Source organism: Anarhichas minor, unplaced genomic scaffold (assembly GCF_050575085.1).
Source record: "Anarhichas minor isolate MPS153535 unplaced genomic scaffold, ASM5057508v1 ptg000024l, whole genome shotgun sequence".
In the NCBI taxonomy this organism is placed as follows: Eukaryota; Metazoa; Chordata; class Actinopteri; order Perciformes; family Anarhichadidae; genus Anarhichas; species Anarhichas minor.
This window is the reverse complement of record NW_027466470.1, coordinates 8,086,463-8,110,980: the sequence shown is the minus strand read 5'-3', so window position 1 is coordinate 8,110,980 and position 24,518 is coordinate 8,086,463. Positions and strand designations below refer to the sequence as shown.

At 43.8% G+C, this 24,518-nt stretch overlaps 1 protein-coding gene across 1 annotated transcript in view; it reads left to right on the top strand.

Moving 5' to 3' along the window:
* Window positions 1-24,518, top strand: part of LOC142956686 (receptor-type tyrosine-protein phosphatase F) — a 98,123-nt gene that overhangs the window by 65,672 nt on the left and 7,933 nt on the right. Inside the window, exons 20-30 of the mRNA XM_076098402.1 lie at window positions 4,398-4,552; window positions 6,292-6,303; window positions 8,370-8,482; window positions 10,733-10,765; window positions 12,139-12,236; window positions 15,562-15,685; window positions 16,036-16,211; window positions 20,656-20,775; window positions 21,875-22,029; window positions 22,824-23,109; window positions 24,208-24,386. Of these exons, the coding sequence (XP_075954517.1) occupies window positions 4,398-4,552; window positions 6,292-6,303; window positions 8,370-8,482; window positions 10,733-10,765; window positions 12,139-12,236; window positions 15,562-15,685; window positions 16,036-16,211; window positions 20,656-20,775; window positions 21,875-22,029; window positions 22,824-23,109; window positions 24,208-24,386 (1,451 nt within the window). The remainder of the gene's footprint in view (window positions 1-4,397; window positions 4,553-6,291; window positions 6,304-8,369; window positions 8,483-10,732; window positions 10,766-12,138; window positions 12,237-15,561; window positions 15,686-16,035; window positions 16,212-20,655; window positions 20,776-21,874; window positions 22,030-22,823; window positions 23,110-24,207; window positions 24,387-24,518) is intronic.

Here is a 24,518-nt window from a genome sequence, read left to right as displayed (position 1 = left end):
GAGGAAAGCAACATTTTTGTCTTGTGGTCCCGTCCAGCCTGTGAAGAAAGTGAACTGGTGGCACAGGAGGAGGTTGTGCTAATGTGTGCTCGTTTTTTGATAAGCAAGAGGTGAGCTTATAGCGTAGAAAGAATGTTCAAGAGTGTTCAAATGTGTTTACCACAGTTTTCTGTTTGCAGTGTTACTCAGGCATTTATATTCTACTCACTCAACAATAATTGGCTTTGTAGCACTAATTCTGTTGGTGCTCTGGGCTCAAAACACCCTTAACATGGAACACTGGCTTCTTTCAAAATGTAGAAAGCTTTGACAAACAATATCAAGGAAGAATTATGAAAACAAGATTCTAGCAGAAAGTATATGCACCCAAGCATTCAAACCCAAGTTTTCTCCAAGTGTAGTAGGAATGCAGACAACATCGATGGGATTCTCTGTTCAACGGTGCCATGTCACCGACGCTCCTCGAGGCGTCTCCCTCAAGCGATGCCTCTAGATATCTGGATGTTTGGTATTCAGCTAGAGAGGGAGAAGTGCGCTTTCTGATGCTGAATGGGGAAAGAGGGCATGTGAGGGAAGATGGAGTGGAGGAGAAAAAAAAGTATGAAAGGAGAACTACAGAACGAAGGAGGAGGGTCATCGTACAGGGTGGGCTAGGCCCTGCAGCCACATTTCTGTTCCTTATAGATAAAGGCATACTCACGCCTACTCTTTTCCTCTCACTTTTTGTGCCTCCATTTTTTTTGTTTCCGTCTCTTGCCCTCCTTCTGCCCCATCTTGCTGTCGTTCCCTGTGTCATGCAACAGTGTGGAGAGTGTGGGTTCCTCAGGCCTCCCTGGGGAGTCGGAGAGAGCAGCAGATACATAATGGTGTCTTTGCATGTTTGTTTTGTTTGTCTGGTGCTCAACCCTGCGGCTTATTTAAGCCACTTTTGGAGAGATATGGAGCTTGCGGGGTCAACGACGAGTTGGAATAAATGTGCCTGTGCTGCGCTCGGGGGATGGTGGAGCAGCGCCTGACTGGGGAAGCTGTGCAGCCCACGGGCCAGATAGCTGACTCGATATACTGCTCCTACATAACACCTCTGCCTCAGTCTCTCTCTCGCTCTGTCTCCTCGCTCTCTACCATCTCTCATCACCCTCTCCCTCTCTCTCCCTCTCTGTCTCCTCGCTCTCTACCATCTCTCATCACCCTCTCCCTCTCTCTCCCTCTCTGTCTCCTCGCTCTCTACCATCTCTCATCACCCTCTCTCTCCCTCTCTCTCTCTCTCTCATCACCCTCTTCTCTCTCTCTCTCCCTCCATCTCTCTCGGTTCTCTTACTCTGTCTCTGACAAACACTTCCAATCATACATACACTCTCTCAGCGGATGCTACCTTGACAAACACACACACTCGTGGAGGCTCAGAGGATCTTGAAAAAAAGGCTCAGAAAAACTCATGAATGCTCTCACACACACACACACTTTTACTCACATTTGTTGACAGTCTTTGCATGCAATCAAACACTTTCTCTTTCTCTCACTGGTGGATGCACACCGTGTGTACCGTCACAAGCAAATACATTCATTCACTCATAGTGCTTACAGTTGTATACTGTGTACAGTATCTGCAATGCAGTAATAATACTTATCTGCAGTGTTACCAATCACAGTCATTCACACTCATGTGTCTCTTCTCGGTAGGGACAGGGTTTAATAAAATGTTAAATCTGAATTTAATATCTTATTCACTTTCTGAATTTGATCATGAAATCTATTTAGGTTTGGTTCTCAACATATTAAAGCAGCTTTAGTTATACATAACTTTAAAGATCAATAGAGATCTGACAGAGCTTTAGATTTGAGTGACAGATTGATTACCGTCACAACCTGAAAATGAGATCTGAGCAGCATGTGAGAGGGCGTTTCTATGTCTGCCTATCTTCAGCTGTGTACAGACACCCAGCTTAAGCAGACAAAAGACAAAAATCGTCCCTTTGGCCGTAACGCAAATGTCTAATGTAATTGGAGTTAATTAGCTACAGTTGAGACTTTTAATCGATTAAAGTGTTTGTCGGCTTAGGTTAAAAAGGCAAAGCCTGCCACCTGAATATTACATTCGTTGGTACTTTATGTACATGGAGCAGACCCTACCTCTCACATACACAGCCATGTCCGTTCTGTACACGTACATATTCACTGACTCAGAGTGGTAAGGCACATACACATTCAGTTGCTTTTATGTCTCTCACTGTCTCTGACTCACTCACTTTCAGGCTCACACATTCCTTCACTGCACCATCGCTCCATTGTGATAGCACTCTGCGAGGCATTAGGAGCTGCGTGACTGAGCTTTTATCAGATATTAGGGCCGGTCAAATGGATGATCCCAGTACTTCGCCGTGACCAACAGACAAAAAGCCCTCTCTTTTTGTTCATCCCTCTCCTCTCGCTCTTCCTCCCTTATCCTTCACTGAAAGCACAGCTGCAATCATTTGTTACACTACGGGGGAAAAAAAGTTTTTTTCCCAGGATTCCCTGCAGGGCCACATCCTACAGCCTTTTTTTTGGGCCCTCCCGAAGGAACAGGAAGCCTTGTGGCGTCGTCACATCAGCGGTGTCCCGCTGCTGTGCCGTTTCTCATTGTTTGTAGATAATAGGTTCCACCCAAAGGCACACAGAACAGGAGAGAACCGGGCTCATGTGCCTGGTGTGGCTATCTGTGTGAATGAAGACAAAGACAAATGAAAAACATGGCTGCTGTAATGTAAAAATGCAAATCTTTTTACTTTTCTACTTATTAGTTATCTTGAGCCTGTGCCTAATATCGGAGCACGCTGGTTTGCACGCACACGACTGAGACACGCTGTAACACTCATACACCCATACTGTACATTTTTCCGGCAGTTGCCCAAGAGTATGAGAGATAACAGAACTATATGACAGAAAGCAGGACTCTTGGAGCTCATCTCTGCTTATCTTTCCAATTAATATCTGCCTGGGCGCCAAAGAGCTGGCTGCTGTGCGGCTAATGATCCGGATTACTGCTGCCTGCCGCCCCGCCACTCCTTCTGCATGCTGGGAGCCCAATTCCTTTCAAGGGCTGCGATCTGTCACCCATGCCCTCCTCCCCCCCTCCAGGACCTGCATCTCCCATCGTCATTCAATAGGAAGCACGCTGAGCGCTAATGACAGATGCCTCGCTCCTCCCTCTTTCTCTTTCTCATCTGTCACCGTGCTCTCGTGCAGTTGCCCTCCCTCCTCTTTTAGACACCTTTTTTAAACACCATGCTGGGTCACCATGCACCCACTCCTCAGAGGCAGACTCACACACACCTCCACCCATCCCTTCCCTCCTTCATTTGAAGACGAAGGAGCATGGATATGTCTCATTTACAACCAAGGTGGAAACGCACCCTCACCGTCACCTCCTCCCCCTCCTCCTCTTCCGTCACGGTGTGAACACTAATGAAGAAGAGATGAGTCCTCTCCTGTGCCCCCATTTATCTCAGCGGCCAGGGGACATACACACTCATCCCCACCTTTTTGTCTCTGCGTCTCTCACTCTCCTGTCTCGCACTTGCTCTGTCATCCTCTCCAACGTTATGCAATGCTTTAATAGAAGCAACACTTCATTAGCCAAGATGGTTATTGTTTTTGGGAGAGTGTTTTTTGAGTTAGGTCGATTGCTTTATGTATTTATTTTTTTAAACCTATTTCAAGCATGAAATAACTTGGTTCTGAGGGTGTCCGAAACAAAGAAATCTGCAGTCAGACATTGTGATTCCCTTTCTTATCAAAGTAAATGCTATATATATTTATATGTTTCATAGTTTGCAACATTGTTACATTATTTCCCTTTTTTGATGATTTCTCTTATTGTTTTCTTAATTTAAGAATATAAGAGGCTGCTTGTTAGCTCGTCTATCATTGTCTGCCAATTGTTTGCCACTTCTCAAATGTATGAAAGGGAAATGTATAACCTCTATCCTTTTGTAATGTAAGCATCTTCATGAAAAAAACAATAATTCTTACCTTGAGTCTGTATGTTGGAGGTTTCTATGTAATAATAAACACCCGCAGTTCTTCACCTAGCTAGTATACTTTTTAAAAGCCAACTAAAAAAAGCCAAGAAAAAAAACTATTCAAAAGTATTTTGAGACCAACTGTGTACATATCATCCCAGACTTCCTGTGGTTCCTCTATAATTAAAAACTCTAACATAGAATTTACCTTGACACCATGCTAACATGGTTGTTCTTTCAATTTCATCTCATTTTCCTGCGATGTGTGGACTGTTTTTGGCTTTTAAGGAAGTCTTAACCCCCTTCCATTTAGATAGGAAGAGAAAACCATGCATGCATCTTATAGCTCTGAAGTGACTTGGCTCTCATGCTCCTGCACTTTCTTTTCCCTTACAGATGACATTTTCAGCCAGTCCCTACTCGGACCCGATCCAGGTCTCAACAACTTTGCCTCAGGGGATGGAGCAACCCGAAATGTTGTGGGTTATGGGCCCAGTGCTGGCTGTGGTCATCATCATCATCATCGTCATCGCCATCCTGCTCTTTAAGAAGTAAGAGGCTGCTCTCAGACATTCTCCACTGTGTTTGTGTCAGGTTGTACTGCAGTGACACTTGTGGTTGTAGGTTTCCATTGGTTGCATCAGGAATGGTAATGAGACATACTCCCCTCTGCCACTTGCACCATGCTGCTCACACACACCAAACTGCAACATTCAATTTCCTTACCATAATATACAGTGTGACGGGATAGGAAGCAAAGGCGGATTGATTTGTCTTTCAGAAAATCCTCATTTCTCCCCAAAAGCTGTTGGCCCAGTTGGTCTTTTTTAATAGCACCATGTGAAGTGTCAGTTGAAATGGCAGCTGACATTGCCTCCCTAATGAAAAGCACAGCTTGGCTGTCAAAAGCCCTTAGTTAGGAGTGAGAAATGTGTTTTGGCCAACATCATTGGTCATTTCAAATAAGAAACAGAAGGCAACAGAGGGCTTAACTAAAAGCTCAGTCAATATCTCTTAAAAGCCCTTCAGCTGCCACTGTGCAGCACTCCGTGGATACACGCAGGGCAATAAGGTGCTGGCAGGTACGGATGAATGGATAATGATTGAATCAGAGCTGAAACGATTTGTTCATTAGTTTTATTTATCAAATAAAAGCATGCAGCCAAACTTCAACTACTACTGAACTGGGGGGATTGGCTACCTTTCTATTTTTTATAACTCTACAAATTGAATATGTTGGGGTTTTATCAAACAGATGACAGATAAGTCAATAACAAAAACAAATATGGCTGCATCCTACGATTCTTTTTTGGTTCGATAAATCTGACAATTCTTTTTTATTTTTTTATTTAAAACATTAGAAAACCGTGAAAAATGTCCGTCTCAGTATCCTAGAGCGCAAGGTGATTACATCAAATGTCTACTTTTGTCAAATAGCAAACGTTTTACCACAATGCAAGGGCCAAGAAAACCAACAAATTCACACTTTCGAGAACCTGGAACCTCACAATTTTTGACATTTTTCCTTTAACAATTATGAATTGATAAAATAAATAGTTGCTGAGTAATTTTCTGTTGATTGAATAAATATAAACTAATTGTTGCAGCATTATAAATTAGTCTTTTTCACCCCTAGTCTTTGAGATGTTTAGTATTAAACAACAGAGGAGACAATAGGAACGACAATGTGGTTTGGACACCCTAAAAGTACCATCCAAATGGGAATTAATTGTTTGACTGATTGAGTCCAGCCTCCCTATCTTCTCCTGATGGTTCCATTACAAATTCTCAATTCCACATCATACAGTACCTATTCTCCAACCTGCCATCCACTGCCTTGCAGACTGCCGTGTGGCCTCCATCTCTGCCAGACTGGTTAATAATAGGCCTTGAGACAGCTCGCTGCTAAGTAGCACGTCCTCTGTCTGGAAGCTCTTTCTCCATATCGACACAAATCGACAGGAGGGACTGTGGGGAGGTGTGCCCTTTTCACTGTGGACTGGCAGTAAATGTGCAAAGGAATAATCACACTCTAGCTCGGGTTGTTATTGCTACCTGCATATTCGCCAAGACCAATACGAGCAGTGAACAATGATGAGGTTATTCTCAAAAGTCTCCAGCGAGTGTTAAGATAACTTTTTACGCTGCGCTCTCAAGATGTCTTGTACATTTTTGGAAGAACTGGTTTTAGCTCACAGAAAATAGTGGAGATTTAGAAGAAGTAAGGTCCATATTGATAACAATCACCTATTAATATGCCCCTCTCTCTTTTTGCTCTATGTGAAAGCAGCAAACAGGAAAGGTGGGTACTGTCACTGTTCAAGCAGACACAACCTCATATTTCACCACCCAAGTCCCTTTCATTTGTGTTGTCACATTGGTGGTATTCATCAGCTCTTTAGGGGTTGTCGGGTCAGCTTCCTCTCAGCTCTGGCTTTGCACAAAAGCATCCCCTCAAAAAGAAATAAAAGGAAACATATTTAATCTGATTTGTTCAGTTTTACAAGACATGAGAAGCAGCTGACTCTGCAGCCCTTTATAACTGGGGTTAAAGGAACCCCCAGGTCACGTCCGTGTACCGGTGCATGCTCCACATCTAGTGCCAGTGATCCCCCTCAGATCATCCTGTCTGCCCTGGTTTGTCTCCGTGCTGTGTTTCATTATCCAGCCAGTGTCAGCGCGCCCCGTCAGGAGTGGCCTCATCTGAATATGCCAAGGCATCACCTGCTGCTGAATGGGCCATTGTGAAGGAAATGCCAGATGGGGAAACTGCTGAAAAGGAAATGTTCTGCAATCTTTTGAGCTGACATTTTCCACCGAGACTCACTCCTCCACTTTTAGCCCTTTCCCTCCCCCCCTCTCCCAGCTTCCTCGTGGCAGGAGTCTTAACAAAGGGCCCTGTTCTACCCTCATTAAGCGCACCCTGTACAGCACACACACTCGCTCTGTGTGTATACGTGTGCATGTACTTACATTCTCACACGTCTTAACTCTCACTTTTAGTCTAAGATGAATAACCCCATTGAGATTGCTGCCATGTTTACTTTAGCCCAGCACCAAAGTGTGATGTAGATTGGCATCTGATTCAGAGGTCAGAGGGAGCGATGAGGGATATGGAGAACAGATTTGCAGATGCCCAACTCTTCCACCCCTCCCCCTAGTCCAGCCCAGCACCAGCAGCGATGTCTGGGAAAACCGGATACGGTCTGGCTCAGCTCTCGGCTGGAGAGGAAAAGATGCTTGTCATAGATTAGCCGTCACGCTGCTAGCATTAGCTTAAGCCCCCGCAGCATAAGATAACAGGTGGCGGTGAGGCCCAAGGCCCAGCGGCTGAGGTGGACCGGGTTAAGACTGTGTGTGCACCACCAGCTTTATGTATTCCCTCCACGCATGACTTCAACAGAAGGCCCTGCTCCTGCCTAAAACCCGTGCTCCCCACTTACAAATGGAGTGCAATGAGATGTGAAATTTCCACAGGGCGCCCTGATGCTTCTTTCCGGCCATTTCCATTTGCAGTCAGAAGGCTTGTGACTCTGCAGCTGTATCTGTGTGAGTGTGTGTAGTTGTGAAAGTGAGAGAGGTGGGAAAACATACACCTGTGTGCCTGTCTGTGTGTGTATGTCAACAGATGCTGGCTGTCTGAACATTAGAATACAGGCAGGCTGCGTTTTCTGTTCCTCTCTCCGCCTGATGGACAAAGCCACGGTCGACTGAGCCGAGCCAGTGCGAGCTGCGCTGTTCTGTTCTGCGCTATGCTAGACTCAGCTAGGCTAGGCCTGGCAGTGCAGGTGCTGCAGAACTGGTCTAATTACCCAGTGTTGTGCCACCCAGCTGATGAGCTAATTACAGCATCCGCCTGTTTTTCTCTCAATCTGGAAAGCCAGTAAACACAATGTGTTGTTAGCACACACACACACACAGCAGCACAAATCACACATTTAAATCTTTGCTACACTCAAACACAAGCTCATGTCCACATTCCCACACAGCAGCTGTCACATATCCAGCAGCAAACAAACCCAACCTAGCCCACTCCAGGAAAATAATGGCATTTCTTCAAACACATTAAAATCCAGTTGGCAAACTAATGGGGGTAATGCCCTGGTACCTACCTAGTGTCTCTTGAATTACTGGTCCTCCGAACTACTTTCAAGAACCACTAACTATGCCATTAACCTCATCAAGTGTGCAACACAGTGAAACTATACGTATGTCCTTCAGTCCTTTGTTTTTAAACATATATTTTTTATCATCTTGTCATTTCCACTTGCAGTTAGTTTTAACAATTGTCGGCTAAGTTACATCTCCTGTATTAAGCATGTAGGTATGATGTGGTTGACACCAAATTGTCTGTTTTTGCCACCTCAGGAAGCGGGCATCGCCCCTACCCAAAGATGACCACTCTGGTGGGGTGAAAGACTCCCTGCTGGCCAACTCCTCTGACCCCGTGGAGATGAGAAGACTCAACTGCCAGACCCCAGGTAATAAACAACTGCCCTGAAATGAACATCTGGGTGCATGTCGTATGGGATGGGTGGTAGATGTTGACAACTTGTTAGTTGTGTGAGGAATTGAATACTGTGAAATTAGCATAATGTCGTATTCATCGTAATTACGACTTGGATCTTGACATGAACGCTATTTATTAGTCAGAAACTTTGGTAAGTTTGAAAAGTTTGCTGTTTTATTATATTTGTTATATACTGTGTGAATGTCTGTACAGTAGTACAGTGTGTGCATTTTAATCAGGTGTGCAGGTTCGGTCCATGTCTCTTTCACAAAACATTATAAAAAATGTATTCTGCCTTTTGTGATTGACGATTTGAAAAGGCTTCATTCCAAAATGAAAATCCTCCCTGAAATTCATCAGATGATCCAATCTTCTACGCTGACAGAAAATATCTAAAGGGATTCATACCTTTACTATTGTTTCCTAATATATGTATTTTCAAGTTTTTTTTCTCAAATGGTGGGAATTGCATTTTGGAATGATTTTTCTTTGTTTCAACTAAACTCAGCCTTTCCAAAAGCAATCTACTCCTGCAATGAACGCCTGCCTTCCTGTTCTTTTGATGGATCCCTTGTTTATTAGGGCTTCGTGGCAGATGTTGCCTCATGAAATTCCTGCGTCTTGCTTATTTTATTATTTATCCTCAGGCTTTAAATCAGACCAGTTCTCAAAAAAATGGTTGGTAAGAGAAAATAAACAAATCATGTTCACCATCGTATCTCTGGATGGAGTCAGGCCGAGTGAATTCACATTCCATCCACGTGCAGTGGGGAGGTAGGGGGGGAGGTGTCAGGGTGCCAGCCTTCTTCCTTTTTCTTCCTGATCTCCTCCTTCCTCCCCCGGTCCTCGCTCCTCCTCCCTCCATGAGCTCCTTTCATTCCCCCTAGCTGGTAATGAGTCCTGCTGCCTCTGATGTCAAGGTGAGCCAGGCGGAGGGAACAATGGAGCTGAGAGAAAATGTCAACCCCGGTGCACGCGCGCTTCTGCTGATTTCTGTGTGTTTTCTGTGTGTGTGTGTGTGCGTGTATCCCTTCTCACGGGTTATTAAAGATCCCATTTGCCGTACACACAGATACACACACACACACACACACAGCCCCTTTGAACCCCTGCAGAGGAATTAAGCAGCGCTGCCGCTCTGAATGAGCCCTGTTCTCTTGTCCTCCCACTCCACCTCTTTCCTCTTTTGTCTTCCGTTTCCCCCTGTAGGGTAATCTCTCTCTCGCTCTCTTTCTCTCACTCTCTACGTCAAAATGTCTCTCCTTCTTTCTCTCCCTTTCCACCTCGCTGTTTTGCTTCAAGAGTGATGATTATCAAGAATCACCATGGCTAGCTGAGTCTAGCGTTGTGAAAACGTGTGAGACTCCAAGGTTGAGCTGAGCGAATATTGAACAGTCCTTTCCTCTGTCCTCTAGCTCTTTCTCGCTTTGATTCACCCACAGAAGGCGAACATTCCTGCTCTGATTCTGATTGTTGTAAAGTGGTCTAGCCGATTGCAGCTCATGTCTCCAGCATGTCGGTTTGTTAGACTGACTTTGGCTGCACCTTTTGGCACTTCAGCAGCAGGCGCGCGGTTCTATGAGAAAGTGACCTGGTTTATCCTCAGCAGACCTGGTTCAGATAGTATTTGCAACTACCAAACTGACACCCCTTGTGTTTGACACCTCAGATAAAGCATGTAGTGCCATTTACGGAGTAGTGCAATTCACACTAGATATTTACAGAGGAGTATTTTAATGTGCAATGAGGGGATACCACCAACATTTCGGGTGCCCTCACTTTTCGTTTACCTCCGAATAAAGTGGTTAAGGTCATCTGTCCAAACTTGTTTACAACCTATCGTCTGACCACTCACAACTTTTATGATTAAAATGCGGTCACAGTCGATTTTGCATCTACATGATGGCCAAAACAATGAAAGCACACACAAGTTCTAATAAAGTGAATATTTCCTAAACATATAGTGCCTTGTACTCAGCGGTGCAGTTCAAACTGACGGTCACAGGAGAGTGTTTTAAAGTCAGCCTTTGTATGCACTTCTGTTTAACAGCCTAAACTACACTACTTGAATTGTCCTGAGAGAGCAAACACCACCCGCTTGCACACTCCAACCAGCTTGAAAGGTCGTTTGCAGATACTGTTTGGCCCTGGTCTGATCCTGAGCCATCCCCATTGATTGAGTGTTCTTCTTCCTCCCTCCTTCACTCTCCTCTCTCCACAGGTCCCAGCTCTCATCGCTGCCCCAACACTCCAAGTTAGTCTGCTCTCTCACCTACTGTGTATTTCCCACACATGCAGTCTCTCTTCCTCTCTCACTTGTTCCTGATCCCATTCTCCCGTTGCAATCCTGACAGACATCACAAGCCCACAAGCTTGTAGCCTCTGGCGCTCCAAGGATGCAGTGATGTCCTCTCTTTGGCTGTGAACCTCCCACAACACCATTTTGGTGCGGAAACAGAGGACTAGATGGTTTCATGGATAGTTGAGCAGTGCGGACAGTTACTCTTGCTTTGCATTAGCCTCGTTAACTATGGCTTCACTCTCCATTTACCCAACAACGTGGCTGTAAAAGACCTGGGTGAACACGCAGAAACACGTACACATCGATGTTGATGTCCTCGTAGGTCTCTCGGTGCTATAGTATTAAATTAGTGTAATTGGTCAGGTCTCATCTCGTGCAGTAGCCATAGTTACTAGCCATTAGCATTAAAGCAAAAATGAGCATGTAGTAGTCATTCATCTGAAAACATGACCCATGACCTTACAGATGCATTCAGCCAAAGGCACTAATGTTAATATGTATACCTTTTTAAAAGAGTTTGACCACAAAGGATCTATGTAAGGTTACTGATGCTCCGTGTATAAGTTTAGAGCCTCGTCATGCGCCACATACAGTTAACTTCTAACACATGAAGTTCCCAGCAATCCGTTTAAGCACAGAGCCTTGCCAAGTTCAGAGGCTCAGGGGGAATTTGTGTCGGTAGATTAGCAATAAATCATCCAATAACTCTGCGATGAGAAATCTAGAGAGCGGCGGGGGGGGGGGGGTTGAAATTAATCCAGCCCAAGTGCTCCAGGCTGGGCCGAAAGATAGTCTATTGTAAGGAAAGAGATTTTCAAAGAAATGAGTTTTGGCTGGTGACCAGTCAGTTTTTTTTCACCTTCTCTGGGAAGTGACAGTGTAACTGATTTTGTAGAGACTTGTGGGTTATTGCTCTGATCCCACCTCTGCCACCAAATGAGCGTTGTGGAGTCAGAGCGATGTCTGCCTCCTGCTTCCCTCCAGGAGCATGCTCACCCAGTCACTCATGTGCATCACCGTGCCAGCCCCACCTCTGTCCTCCTCACTTAGCATGACGATATCACCAAATGTCACCAGCCTGTTCTAACTTGTGCTCTCTCTCTCTTCTCTCTCTCCTCTCTCCCTCTCGTCATGCATTGTTGAACAAAGTGCACTCTACTCACCGTTACACAGCCACCTCATGGTCCCACTGGCAGCCTCACTCACCCTGTGGTCCAACCAGTGTTTGTCTAAGTCCATGTGCATGTTTGATGTAGGAACAGCAAGATCTCACTCTTTTCTTTCTTTTTCCCCCCCTCTTCCTCTTCCTCCTCTTCCTCTCCCAGGAATGAGGGAGCACCCACCCATTCCAGTCATTGAGATGGCTGACCACATAGAGCGACTGAAGGCCAACGACGGCCTCCGCTTTTCCCAGGAGTATGAGGTAAGCCATGCACTTATGCTGTGTCAGTGTTTCCCTCCCTGTCAAACTTGTAAATGTGCTTCTTTGTTATCGTGTCTGGGAGGAAGTTTTGTGTTTATGCCTCTTATGCATGTATTCTAAAAGGATTATGGACGACTTCTTTCGCAGACATTCTTCAGTCATTTTTACAACTCTATTACCAATCCCACCAGGAAACCAACACTTACATTGAATGCTGCGAGATGCTTTGTCACAAAACTAGCAGGTGGAGAGTTGCTTAAGCAATCTGTGTGCATCTTGATGTTTTCTCCGAAGAATGTTATTTTGGAGGCGGTCTCCCCAATGCAACTTGGTGAGGGATTATCTCTTGCCAGTGTTCTTCCTCAGAAAAAAGGGAGAGAATTTGCATTTAAAGTGGCACATAGTGGGTTTGGGGATGAAGCAAGGCCAGATGAAGAGAGAAGGCATCCTCGAATACAGAAAAACAAGAGCCGTCTTTTGTTCATTTGTTCTGATTGTTCGATCTTTTCTTCACTAATCAGCTCTATTCCTCACATTGATGGATCCATTTGGTTACTTTCTTTTTTTTAACTTTACCTAAAAAGTTACGTGATCTCCTCTGTCCCCAACTAAACTGATTTTGGTGAACTCATGGCTTTTCCCCGAGCATCACCACAAGGCCAAACCTGTTTAACCGTACTGTTATCTGCCCTGTCCAGTGTTTCCTGAGAAATAACATCTATTTGATATACCTATGATTCCACTCACCCAGTGGCGTTGGCTGCATGACAAACAAAAGCATTTAGAACCATATGATGCTTACATCAACACCCAATGTTTGTGTGTTTTGTCCTGCATAAGTAAGTTGAATCCTTGAATTTAATCACATTTCATACATGAGTTTTTCTCAATTTTAGTACTCACAGCTGAAACTGATGCATTCTAATACAACAACCATGTAATACATCCTACCCTCACGAGTCTTATAGTGCCAGGTTTTTGTGGAAACTGTATGAAATCTGTAAGCAGGAGCCATTGTAATGCACGACAAAACACATACATAATATGATACAAATACATACAAAAAAATATATCTTATTTACCATGAAATGAACCGCTAACTGGGGAGATAATGAGGCCTTAGTAGAAATCTGCACTATATGAAGTGCTTTCCTATGTCGCTCAGTGCCTCTCCAGCGCATCACCCTCCCGGCCTGTTGAGTTAGTGTAAACGAATCAAGCCAGGGAAGTGGCTTGTATGACTGCAGGCAACCAGCCCGGCCCCAATTCCTCTCCGCACCAGTCATTCCAAGCCAGGGAAGACCCCCTCCATGGCCCGGCAGATGGCCGACCATCTCTGTGCCAGCCAAGGCGCGGTGGCAGAGCTCGTGGCGCTTTGTCACAGTCACATTCGCCGACTGCTCCCGTTGCGCCTTACCCCAAGGCACACAATTTGCAGAAGCTTCACCACTTTCCCTCCCTGATGTTTTCGGCAGCCTGACACTTCCTTTACCACCAATGCCAGTCCACATGACACTAAGCAATGAGCACACTGGGTAATGAGCAGAATTTGACAATCAGGCATGCTGCAGCTCCCCCTGACAGTCTTTTCTTATCGCAGGAAGCATTTTTACGCTGCAGTCGTCGTGGCATCATTATGTTCATTTGAAAGCATTTCCAGTGTGTCAGCGGGAATACTTTGGGCGTTAGCTTCTCACCTCTTTCTACCATCTCTACCGAACTTGTTTGCTAGTTGTCATCAGTCTTGTGTGCCTGCTGAGTTCACTGAGCTCTCAAATGGATATGACATGTTTTGACTGCAATTGAAATCTTTCTCTTCGTAATGGTGTGCATGGACAGAGAAATTGGCAGCGCTGAGCTCATCAGCAGCAATAGGCCTATACCCACATGACTCTTAGTACTGAGCAATTTGGAGCTGTTGTGGAAGACGTCTTGCATATGAGCACTCCACATTTTTCAAATCTTTTTCAGAAGCAAACAACACATGAATAGCTTTCTCTGGAAAAAAAACTTTGACTGTTGCCGTAGGAGAGCAATTTGCTGTACCAGATTTTCAAATGAATTGGCATGTATCTTTATTGTTATAATAAGGCAAACCACACCTGCCACACGTGTAGCCTAGGACTCTATACACCAGGACAACTCTTGCTCATCACTTAATGTCCCAGGATCCTAATCTCCACACTCTCCAGGCCTCATCTTGTGCCCTTTATTTTATCCATTATCCAATAATAATTATTATTATTAGGTTTGAGATGTTATGTTTTGACACTAGATAACCCCTAATAATTAAATTAGCGCTACAGCCATGTTAAGTAAGTGTAAGAAGGTGTCGACTCCTGCTGGATTTGCGAGGCGAAAGGTCTGGGGAATTAGTGGTCATGGTTCGGGGGGATCGATTCGGAATAACGAGACTCTGTGACATTATCGAGCCAAGGGATGGGAGGCCGTCACATATCTTCCCAGATCAATATGTATGCAGTCTGTTGTCGTCTTAGCCCGAGAGACAAATGGCGTAAGAAGGGAAGGGTTAGAAACAGAGAGAGGATGAAAGGGAGAGGGTGAAACAAAAATACAAGATAGGGAAGGGCAGCAGAAATAGAAGATGAGAAAAGACAGAAAGAGGGAGCCTGGGAAGAATCATGGTTACCGTAAGCAGTCATGCATGTGACTTCTCAGTATTAGGTAATTCAATAGGACCATCCTAAAGGGAGAGGATGAGTGGTTGTGGTTGTGGTTGCCAGCAAGCTTCAGCATGACTTTTACTCATTCCCCAGCTAAAAGGAGCATTTTCATCATGTTGGGTTTAGAAATAGGAGGAATATGTTTGCTCTGTTGGCTCAATTCATGGACGATGGGCTTTTTGTTGTTGTTGCTGATTTAAATCACCAAAACAGCTGCCTTTATATTTCTGCTTCATTAGCATTTAAGTTGTCAACCCATTAATGCAGCACCAGCAGATGCAGTGGAGCCAGCAACATGGTATTTTGTCAACTGATAGCTTGAGTCTGCACAATCTCCTTCACAGTATAAAACCACTCACCTGTAGCGCTCCACTATGGCTTTGAAGGTATATGTTCCATTTAAAGGCTTTGCTGTCCACGGTGTACTGCGGTTGAATGGGTGACAGCAGACAGTAGGGTAATTGTGCCCTATTCCCTTACCCTCCTGTCTTGCTCCATTTTATCCCTTTAACACTCAAGAGCCTCATTTTGTGCTTCTATTTTCTTTCCTTTCTTTCTCCTTGTGTATCTGTCCACTCTCTCCCCCCCCCCCCCCCCCCCCCCTGTCTTCTGTTTCTTGTCTTTCCTGCCCTCTCTCACAGTCCGTTGATCCAGGCCAGCAGTTTACCTGGGAGAACTCCAACATGGAGGTCAACAAGCCAAAGAATCGCTATGCAAACGTCATTGCCTATGACCACTCCAGAGTGGTGCTCACCTCTGTTGACGGTAAGATCTCGTGTATCCACTCAACCCCTCAGACAGCCATTGACAGAGGCTGCCATCGATCGAGACCTCCTTCACAAGTACCAAGGATATTTTGGATGCCTGCAGCTGCTGCTTTGGGAATCCCCCATTTAACCACTAAACACATGTACCCTTTTTGCTTCAGTGCAGAATGTCAGTCATAATATAGAGATTGGAAAATACCATGCATCTTAAGTGACTTATGTGTTTTGATGAAAATTATTCAGATTTTAATCTGATCTCTGTTTCCGAGAAAGCGTATCAGATAAAAAATAAATAAACCACACTGTGAAATGTGTCAGTGACGTTCTTACTTCTTGTCGTTGTTAAAGCCGTTCCAGGAAGTGACTACATCAATTCCAACTACATCGACGGCTATAGGAAGCAGAATGCCTACATTGCCACACAGGGGCCACTGCCAGAGACACTGAGCGACTTCTGGAGGATGGTTTGGGAGCAAAGATCCAACACCATCGTCATGATGACCCGACTGGAGGAAAAGTCACGGGTAAGGAGAGAGGGTGTCATTTACTATACAACGCTGACAATCACTGACTTTATTCCATAACATTTGTTATGATGTATCCATTTACTGACATGTGCATACTTAAAGATTTAATCGCATTCATTCAATAATTTTTCATAATAAACGACATATTAACTCAATCACTATAAATGTATGAATAATAAGTCATAAATAATGACCACCTCATAATATATTTGCCATAAACTAGTAAATATAGAAGCCAGAAATACATTTTACTCCAAATGCATTTGCATGCAGCAGATGATGAATTGATTTGATGTGCTACCCCACCCTTTACCACTGCTTAGTTGACAAATCTACCAACAGGTGGCCTCTATGAATGGGGTTGTTATACTTGGAGGAAAACAGATGACTGGGGCCATTAGCAGTCGACAGTATCAGACGGATCAGACAGTCAGTGTTTGAAAATTGAACTGTGGCCAGAAATTGAGTTTCCTGACATATATAAGAATATATTTATGTAGCTCAACTCTGGGGACGTAACGTTACACCCAACAAAGCCTGAGGGCATATAGACACCCGGTCTCACTTTAAAGCAGGATTTGTCAGCCTGATCAAAGTCACAAGCTCTTCAAAGGATATGTTGGTTGTCTTTGGACCGTATCGCTTCGTGCTGCTTCTCTCCGGCAATCTCTAAAAAGATTTCCATCAATTCCGTCTAAATCTGTTTGTGAAGTAAACAGCTTCTTGCCGTTTAACTTTTCCTTGCTGTTTCCTTGCCACTCATGGTGGAGTTGCCATGACATATATATGTCATATATGAACATGTACAGTGTCGTTATGTTTAGAGTTTCATAATCATGCAAATGCTTTCTTTCATTTGTTATTTCGAAACCGTTCAGAGAGTTCAATACTTGATTGCTACATATTTATTTTTGCAACACCACGCCACGGATCCATAAACATCGAGGGCCTCCTTCGTGTTTGCACTTTCTGAATTTGGCTCTTGAAAGTCTCGGCACGATAATGAAAACGCTGTAGTTGGAGTTAAGAGGATTGTCACCCAAAAACACCTGTGCGGCCCTAAAAATATTCAAGCTAATAAAAGCAAAATAAAAGGAGCACATGGGCAACTTGAGATTCAAAATTGGGAATGGGTTTATTTAATTACCATCACAAAATCATGCTCATGAATTCCATGGAGGAGTTAAATCAGTATGGAGCCCTGCCAGTGTGTAATTCTTTTATTAGTGTGTGCACTCGGTGCCCTAATGAAAGACAGTCCCCAGACTAAGAACTGGAAATAACAGGGATTGTAAATGAAAGAGTTCATTTCCAAAATCTTAGACATTGATTTTTTTGAGGGGTGGGTGGAAAATCATTACAGGACGCTCTGTTCACTATTTAGTATCTATAGTGAGTCTGTAGCTAGCTTTTTGTCAAGTAGACTTAAATTACTTAGCATCCTTCAAAACGTACCGTCATCTGTTTTAATTTTGAGCTATCGATGCAATCAATCATTTAGGCAAATTGTGGGCACACTGTGTCTTTTTGGAAAGAGCTCATTTATTTGTACCTTGGAGAATATCTGCTGATATGGTCTGCGGATATGCTTGATAAGGTGCTTTTTATTTCACTTTCAGGCAATCTCAGAGAGGATATACTGTACACATCCTCACAAATGCCTTTCCATATGTTTAGTGCATCTGAGTGGCAATTTCAGAGCTCTGTGATGGATGAACATGCTCGTCCTGCTTTGATCTTAGGCTCACAGCCGCACATACATGCACAAGGACAAAATCAGCGCACCACAACAAAAGGAACTTAGAGAGAAATGAAACAGCCCCTCAGCCTGTCCCGACTTCACACATCTGAGAGCCAATTGGCTTGCCAACACTATGGAAAGAGATGTAGAGAACCAAACCGCCCTTTCACCAATATAGGTGGAAACGTGTTTTGTCAGGATGCCTTTAAATCTTCAGTACAACATCATCAAACGGTTCGGCGCTGGAATTTCCAAACCAGAAGAGGGTGTTTAATTACCCGCTGCAAAGAGCATGTAGAGTTGTTATCAGCATTGCTGACATTTATACTATTACCATATACAGTATATATTATTGTGTTCACGGCTCGTAAAAATGTTTCTGTGTAATTACTCTTTGAACGCTGGTGAGTATGAATCACAATTACAACCTCTGATTATTTTTGTTAATGACATTTTAAGTTAAATTAGAATTAGAAATCTCTCTGTGATACTAATGTCTGTCACAATTTACTATTATTTTTACAATAGAATATGAGACATCTAACTGTGAATTGAATTGATTACATTTGTTTCTGCATCAGTGCTGAAAATAACATTTATTTAATTAATATGTGGATCCGTCCTGAAAAACCAAATGAGACAGCAGAGTGCGTCAGACAAACTGTAGCAAGTTGATAATGAATAGACATTTAATAAGACGGAACTGAAAGACGACTGTACTCCAGATTAGACACATTTTCGTGGAGGTCTGTTGTACATTTTACATAAATACACATCCTCTATTTGACTATGTCTCTCTCACATACGTACAAGGACAAGATGAGTGAGTAACCTCCATCACCCAGCCAGACTGACGTCTTACGCCAAACAGAACTGGAGCTTGACATATATGATGAGATGCGGCAGCAGAACAATTTTAGCTTCCGCTAGCACTACTATCATTACCAGTTAATAAAACCCTAAAAGGTCAGGATTTGAAGTGAGACCAGAAGTATTACTCAGTGTGTGTGTGTGTGTGTGTGTGTGTGTGTGTGTGTGTGTGTGTGTGTGTGTGTGTGTGTGTGTGTTGTGTGTGTGTGTGTGTGTGTGTGTGTGTGTGTGTGTCTAGATAAGAGGTCTGTATCCTCTGTAAAAGGGCAGGCGACAACATATGAGAAGCGAGGTTCAAAGCAGAAGCAGATGATAGCGAAACCTGCGGTGTGTGTGTGTGTGTGTTTGCGATGGAGCATATGCCACCCAACCTCGAACAGCACAGAGATATTCATTACGGCGGTGACTGCTAATCCATATGTTTGTACTGCAAGCGGTTCCCCATCACTCAATTGAGTTTCTCCTGCAAGGTCTATCTCTGCCTCTGAATGGGAGATGTCACCAGGGGAGGTGAAATGTGAGGGGGTGAATTTGAACGCATTTTGTTTGTCGATTTCTACCAGCTCGCTGAGACAGCCAATGCGCTTCCAAATGTCAGCTCGGTACCGCGGTATCAATATGATTAGCTTAGCAGCACCACATCTCTTCCTCTAATTTTATCCAAATCAATAGCAGCAAGTCATTGTCCCTGCAATTCTGACAGTTCGCTCAGTTTCTATATGTAAAAAGGGAGTTGAGCAGACGTGTAGTGATTATGTGAAATGACAAGTTTTACCCACACACTTCTAAAATGTTTCGTGTTTTTTTAGCTCATGCTATTGTTCGGAACGCCTGTGACTGATTGAAAATGGGTTCAGCTTATCACTTAAGACGCGTAGTAGGTGGAGCACATTGTTATGGACTGTTTTTCCAAACAAGGTTTTAGTCTTGAAAACTTACACAGAGAATCGGCTGAGCCCGGAAGCTAGAAGCAAGACCAATAAGTGGGCAGAGTGTTTTGATAATGATGTGACTCATCGCCTCCAGATACTTTAAAATAACTCAGAAGTAGTTAAGGACATATTTTCCCTAAGTTTACTGAACAGAAGCCTTATTATTGCTGTTTTGAAACCAGAGCCAATCTCCCGTGACAGCCAGTCAGCAATCTCACAAGGAAGAGTTCATGTAAAAGTTGCGTTAAGTAGAGGTCAACAATTTTAAGTCTTTTATTCTTTCAGTTTAATGCCAATGGATCCTAGCTAAAGAGAGGGAGTAAAGCTAAATGTGTTTGTCATTTTCATAGATACACAGACTGAAGCAAAGCCACTCGGTGCCAGTGTTTAAAGGATCTTAAGCCTCATTCACAGTGAAGTTGGTTTTGTGCACATATGCATCGTATCCAGTTGGACGGACCTGCTGTCCCTTCACTACAGGCGAGAACAGGCTTTTAGAAACGTGTCCCTCCACAATGCAGTGCCCAATCATCACAAATGCGCCTAAAGCACACATGACAAAGGGTTTCAAACCACCCGGCGATTAGCTAATTGAAAATGATCACAGGCCGGTGAAAGACAAAGTGGGCTTTTTAATGCCCTTTTGAAGCCCGCTTCAAATGCTGACACACATGGATGCACATGCACACGCTCAATTCACTTGACTTTTTAGCAGATACAGGAGCTGACTCTGAGTATTCAATTTTTAATTAGACAGTGGACAAAGCCTTTGATCTGACCTCTCTAATGTTCCCTCCGTGTTAATCAGTGTGATCCTACAAGCCTCTCACAAGCCTCGTGGTGGATGTTAGCAGCAGTTCAGTGCTGACAGTGTGCCCCCTCTCTCTTGCTCTGCCAGGTGAAGTGTGACCAGTACTGGCCGGTGCGAGGCACAGAGACCTATGGAATGATCCAGGTCACCATGCTGGACACCGTGGAGTTGGCCACTTACAGCGTCCGTACTTTCGCTCTCTACAAGGTACAGTACTGCCTCGTCATTTGCACTCAACCGTACACCATACAGGAAGACGGCTGATGGCGTATATCCGATTGTTACTTTAAGTAATGAGGTGATTGAACGAGTCTGAGCTTATGAATATCTTTATGTGTTTTCCGAGAAGACAATCTGTCTTTTAAACATCATATCAAGTACCTTCTGAAAAAACTCTGAAGTTAGGGTTCTATTATTGAAACAACTGCTGTTTTTCTTTTGGTGCAAGGAAACTTAGATTTGAAAATGTTCTACAATGATGTACAAAATGTTATTCATGGCGCGTTACGATTTGTCTCTGATTTGGGTTTCGGCACACATCTTTGCAGTTTGTATGAGACAGTTGGTTCGTCTTCCTTATGCAACCGTAGAACATTCACATCTTCATAAGGCCATATTACACAAACTGCCCCTTATCTATGTTCTTTACTAATGCCTAAAATTATCAGGAGTTTTAGTTTAGTATTACTGAGGTCACATTTTAAAATGTATTCATTCTTTTTTTCTGAAGACAGATCAAGGCTATTAGAACTGGAATCTTTTTTTGCACTGCTGTAATTGCTTTATAACTTTCGAAAGTTGGTCTCTTGTTCTTTAAAAGGCAATAAAATATTTCAGGTTTTTCCCTTTGATTCATACATTTCAGTGCTATGATGACGGAACTGATGTGTCCTTTATGTCTCCTCTTCCCTGTCTTTTTTCCATTACTTACTTATAATTTCTAACGTTATTACAAGTCTCCCGCTTCAGCAGTTTTTTTGTGACAATTCCAAGAAACCTTTTCTGAGAAACTGCTGAATTAGTGTAAATTATAAACCTTACCTACTGCTGTTAACAAAGTTATTATCCAGAGACCTTTGCTTAAAATTTGCTGCGTTGCTACATTTCTGATTAAATCACGTATGCCTTCAAATTTCAACTGTAGAATTTCCGCTCCCTTTCATCAAAACAGTGTGAACTTAACTTGTAAAAGTTTTCCCCAAGCATGACAAGTTTATCTGTAAAAAGCAGCCAATAACATATAAGTCAGGATGTCTTTGCAAACATACGCCTTTCTATGTTACTGACTCCTCTGACTCTCCTGCAGAATGGCTCCAGTGAGAAGAGAGAGGTGAGACAGTTCCAGTTCATGGCCTGGCCAGACCACGGGGTGCCAGAGTACCCCACCCCCATCCTGGCCTTCCTTCGGAGGGTAAAGGCCTGCAATCCTCCAGATGCTGGGCCCATGGTGGTCCACTGCAGGTGGGTGTAGACTGGAACAAGCGCACTATGTGTGCCTTCGGTAAATTAACTGCTAATTGTCACCATCGCATTTATTTATTTTGCATGGCTTGTTTTCTTCATGGATGAAAAGAATTGGCTAAGACAGGGTTGTGTTCTTTAATCAAAGATAAGTGCCAATACGCCGCACAGGACACAACATGCAACAGAGATGTTGAAATCCTTCCCCAGGAATCAATAATTCTGTGTTCCAGATGTTGCATGCAGTCGAAAAGTCTCTCAGGATGCCTCTACAATCACAAACGTTACGCTCTTGTGCTAAATGGTGTAAATCAACTAATCTGGGAATCAAAATGTCGAGAGAGAACATAAGAGGACTGGAAAACCTTACATTACACATTCTCAATGCATCTTGACTCATCTCAATATTTTGATCTCCATACCTCGTTTAACCACATTGAGATGAACATTTGTTTTGCATATTAGCTCATTTAATGTGAAGTAGCATTTTGAAACACAAACATTTAGTAAGGGTACTTGAAAACTGATACTTTATAATAAATTGCTGATTTACATCTTGCATGTTAAATACTCTAGGATGATATATTAACTCAGTATTGCTGTGACTTAGTGGTTTATAAGTGCTTTGGATTTCCAGCTCAACACTGATAACCCTGAGCTTTAGTGCTAGTTATGTCTATAGATGTGTACCCATGTGTTTGTACTATCAGTGGATCTTGTTGTACAGCGTAAACAGACGTGAGACAGTTATCTGTTTGTGAAATAAAGTTTTTCATCCGTCCTCACTCCATCAGTGCGGGCGTGGGCAGGACCGGCTGCTTCATCGTGATCGATGCCATGCTGGAGCGCATGAAGCACGAGAAGTCTGTAGACATCTACGGCCACGTGACGTGCATGCGTGCCCAGAGGAACTACATGGTCCAGACCGAGGACCAGTACATCTTTATCCACGAAGCACTGCTGGAGGCCGCCACATGCGGCAACACTGAGGTTCCGGCACGCAACCTGTACGCCCACATCCAGAAACTCACCCAGCCCCCGCCCGGCGAGACGGTTACTGCCATGGAGTTGGAGTTCAAGGTGATTGATTAGCACACACCTCAGACAAGTATTACTTAAGGCACTATTTGATGACTTTTTTAGTGTGAAAAATCTACTCCTGCAGGATGTAATGAAGCATTTAACGTAAGAAAAGACATTTCAGAACAGCTTTATCTGATTTATAGGGCACTGGATAGTTTGCAGGGATGGCATTGTAACACTGTAAAGGAAGTGAGTTTTCGTTAATTATTAACAGAAATTAGAGAAATTCTCAATCCACTCTGATCTAATAGAGTTCTGACCTTCAGGGTTGTACCGCTGTGATCACATAGAGGTTTGAATTTATTAATTCACCAAATAAGCCAATGCACAGGAATGTGTCTCTGTGACATGCTGGGACATCTCAACAGCTACAGTAGCATCAGTGCATACGAACACACATGTTTCAGGGACAAATGGACCAGAACAAACTCACGTTAACGCACAAACACAACAATACACCTACACATGGGAGGATTACTAAAGTGACTGACCCTCGCCCAAACACACACAGCTGGTGTTCAAGGTGACTCGCAGTCACACGCACACGCGTACCTTCTGTCAATAGCCATCGACTGTGATGTTATTACACACTTTCCTCCCAGCGCGGCTCTGCCATTAGCCCTCTTATGACCATGATCCATTCTGTTTGAAGTGATAATAGCATCTACGCTCCTGCCAACAATGGAGAATGAAAGAGTGAGAGAATGATTGCGGCGTATGTGGGGGCCACAGCCTCCATGCCCGCACAGTCTGGCCACAACATACACACACAAATTCTCCGAGAGTACCATGACTGTCCATACACACTCCTGTGCTGTCCATCTGTGCTCTGTCTATTGCCAGCACTGAGCTTGTCACGCCCACAGTCCTCCAAGCTCTGGAACTCGATGGGAGACAAGTCTGCTGCACTTAGTTATACCTGCCAGCAGTATTTATCTTTTATCTTGACAGGAAACTTGAAGTCTAAGTCTAAATAGAGACTTGACAGGGAGGCGTTTCAGACTTCCTTGTTTGTTTACTGCAGGTCACAGGTCACACTTTTTTTCCTCTCCATCTCTCTCCCTGTCTGATATCTTCCAACCTGTTATTAAACAGAGACTGGCCAACTCCAAAGCCCACACATCACGCTTCATCAGCGCCAACTTACCCTGCAACAAGTTCAAGAACCGCCTGGTCAACATCATGCCTTTTGAGTCCACCCGCGTCTGCCTGCAGCCCATCCGTGGCGTCGAGGGCTCCGACTACATCAACGCCAGCTGCATTGACGGCTACAGGTACGCAAAGGACTTCAACCTCAACATTTGACGTGAATACAATGACAATGAGTCGGCTTAAAGTGCTGACTTTGACCTTTAAAGGACAAGACTGCATTGTTCTATATTTATCTAATTAACAAACGCCATGAA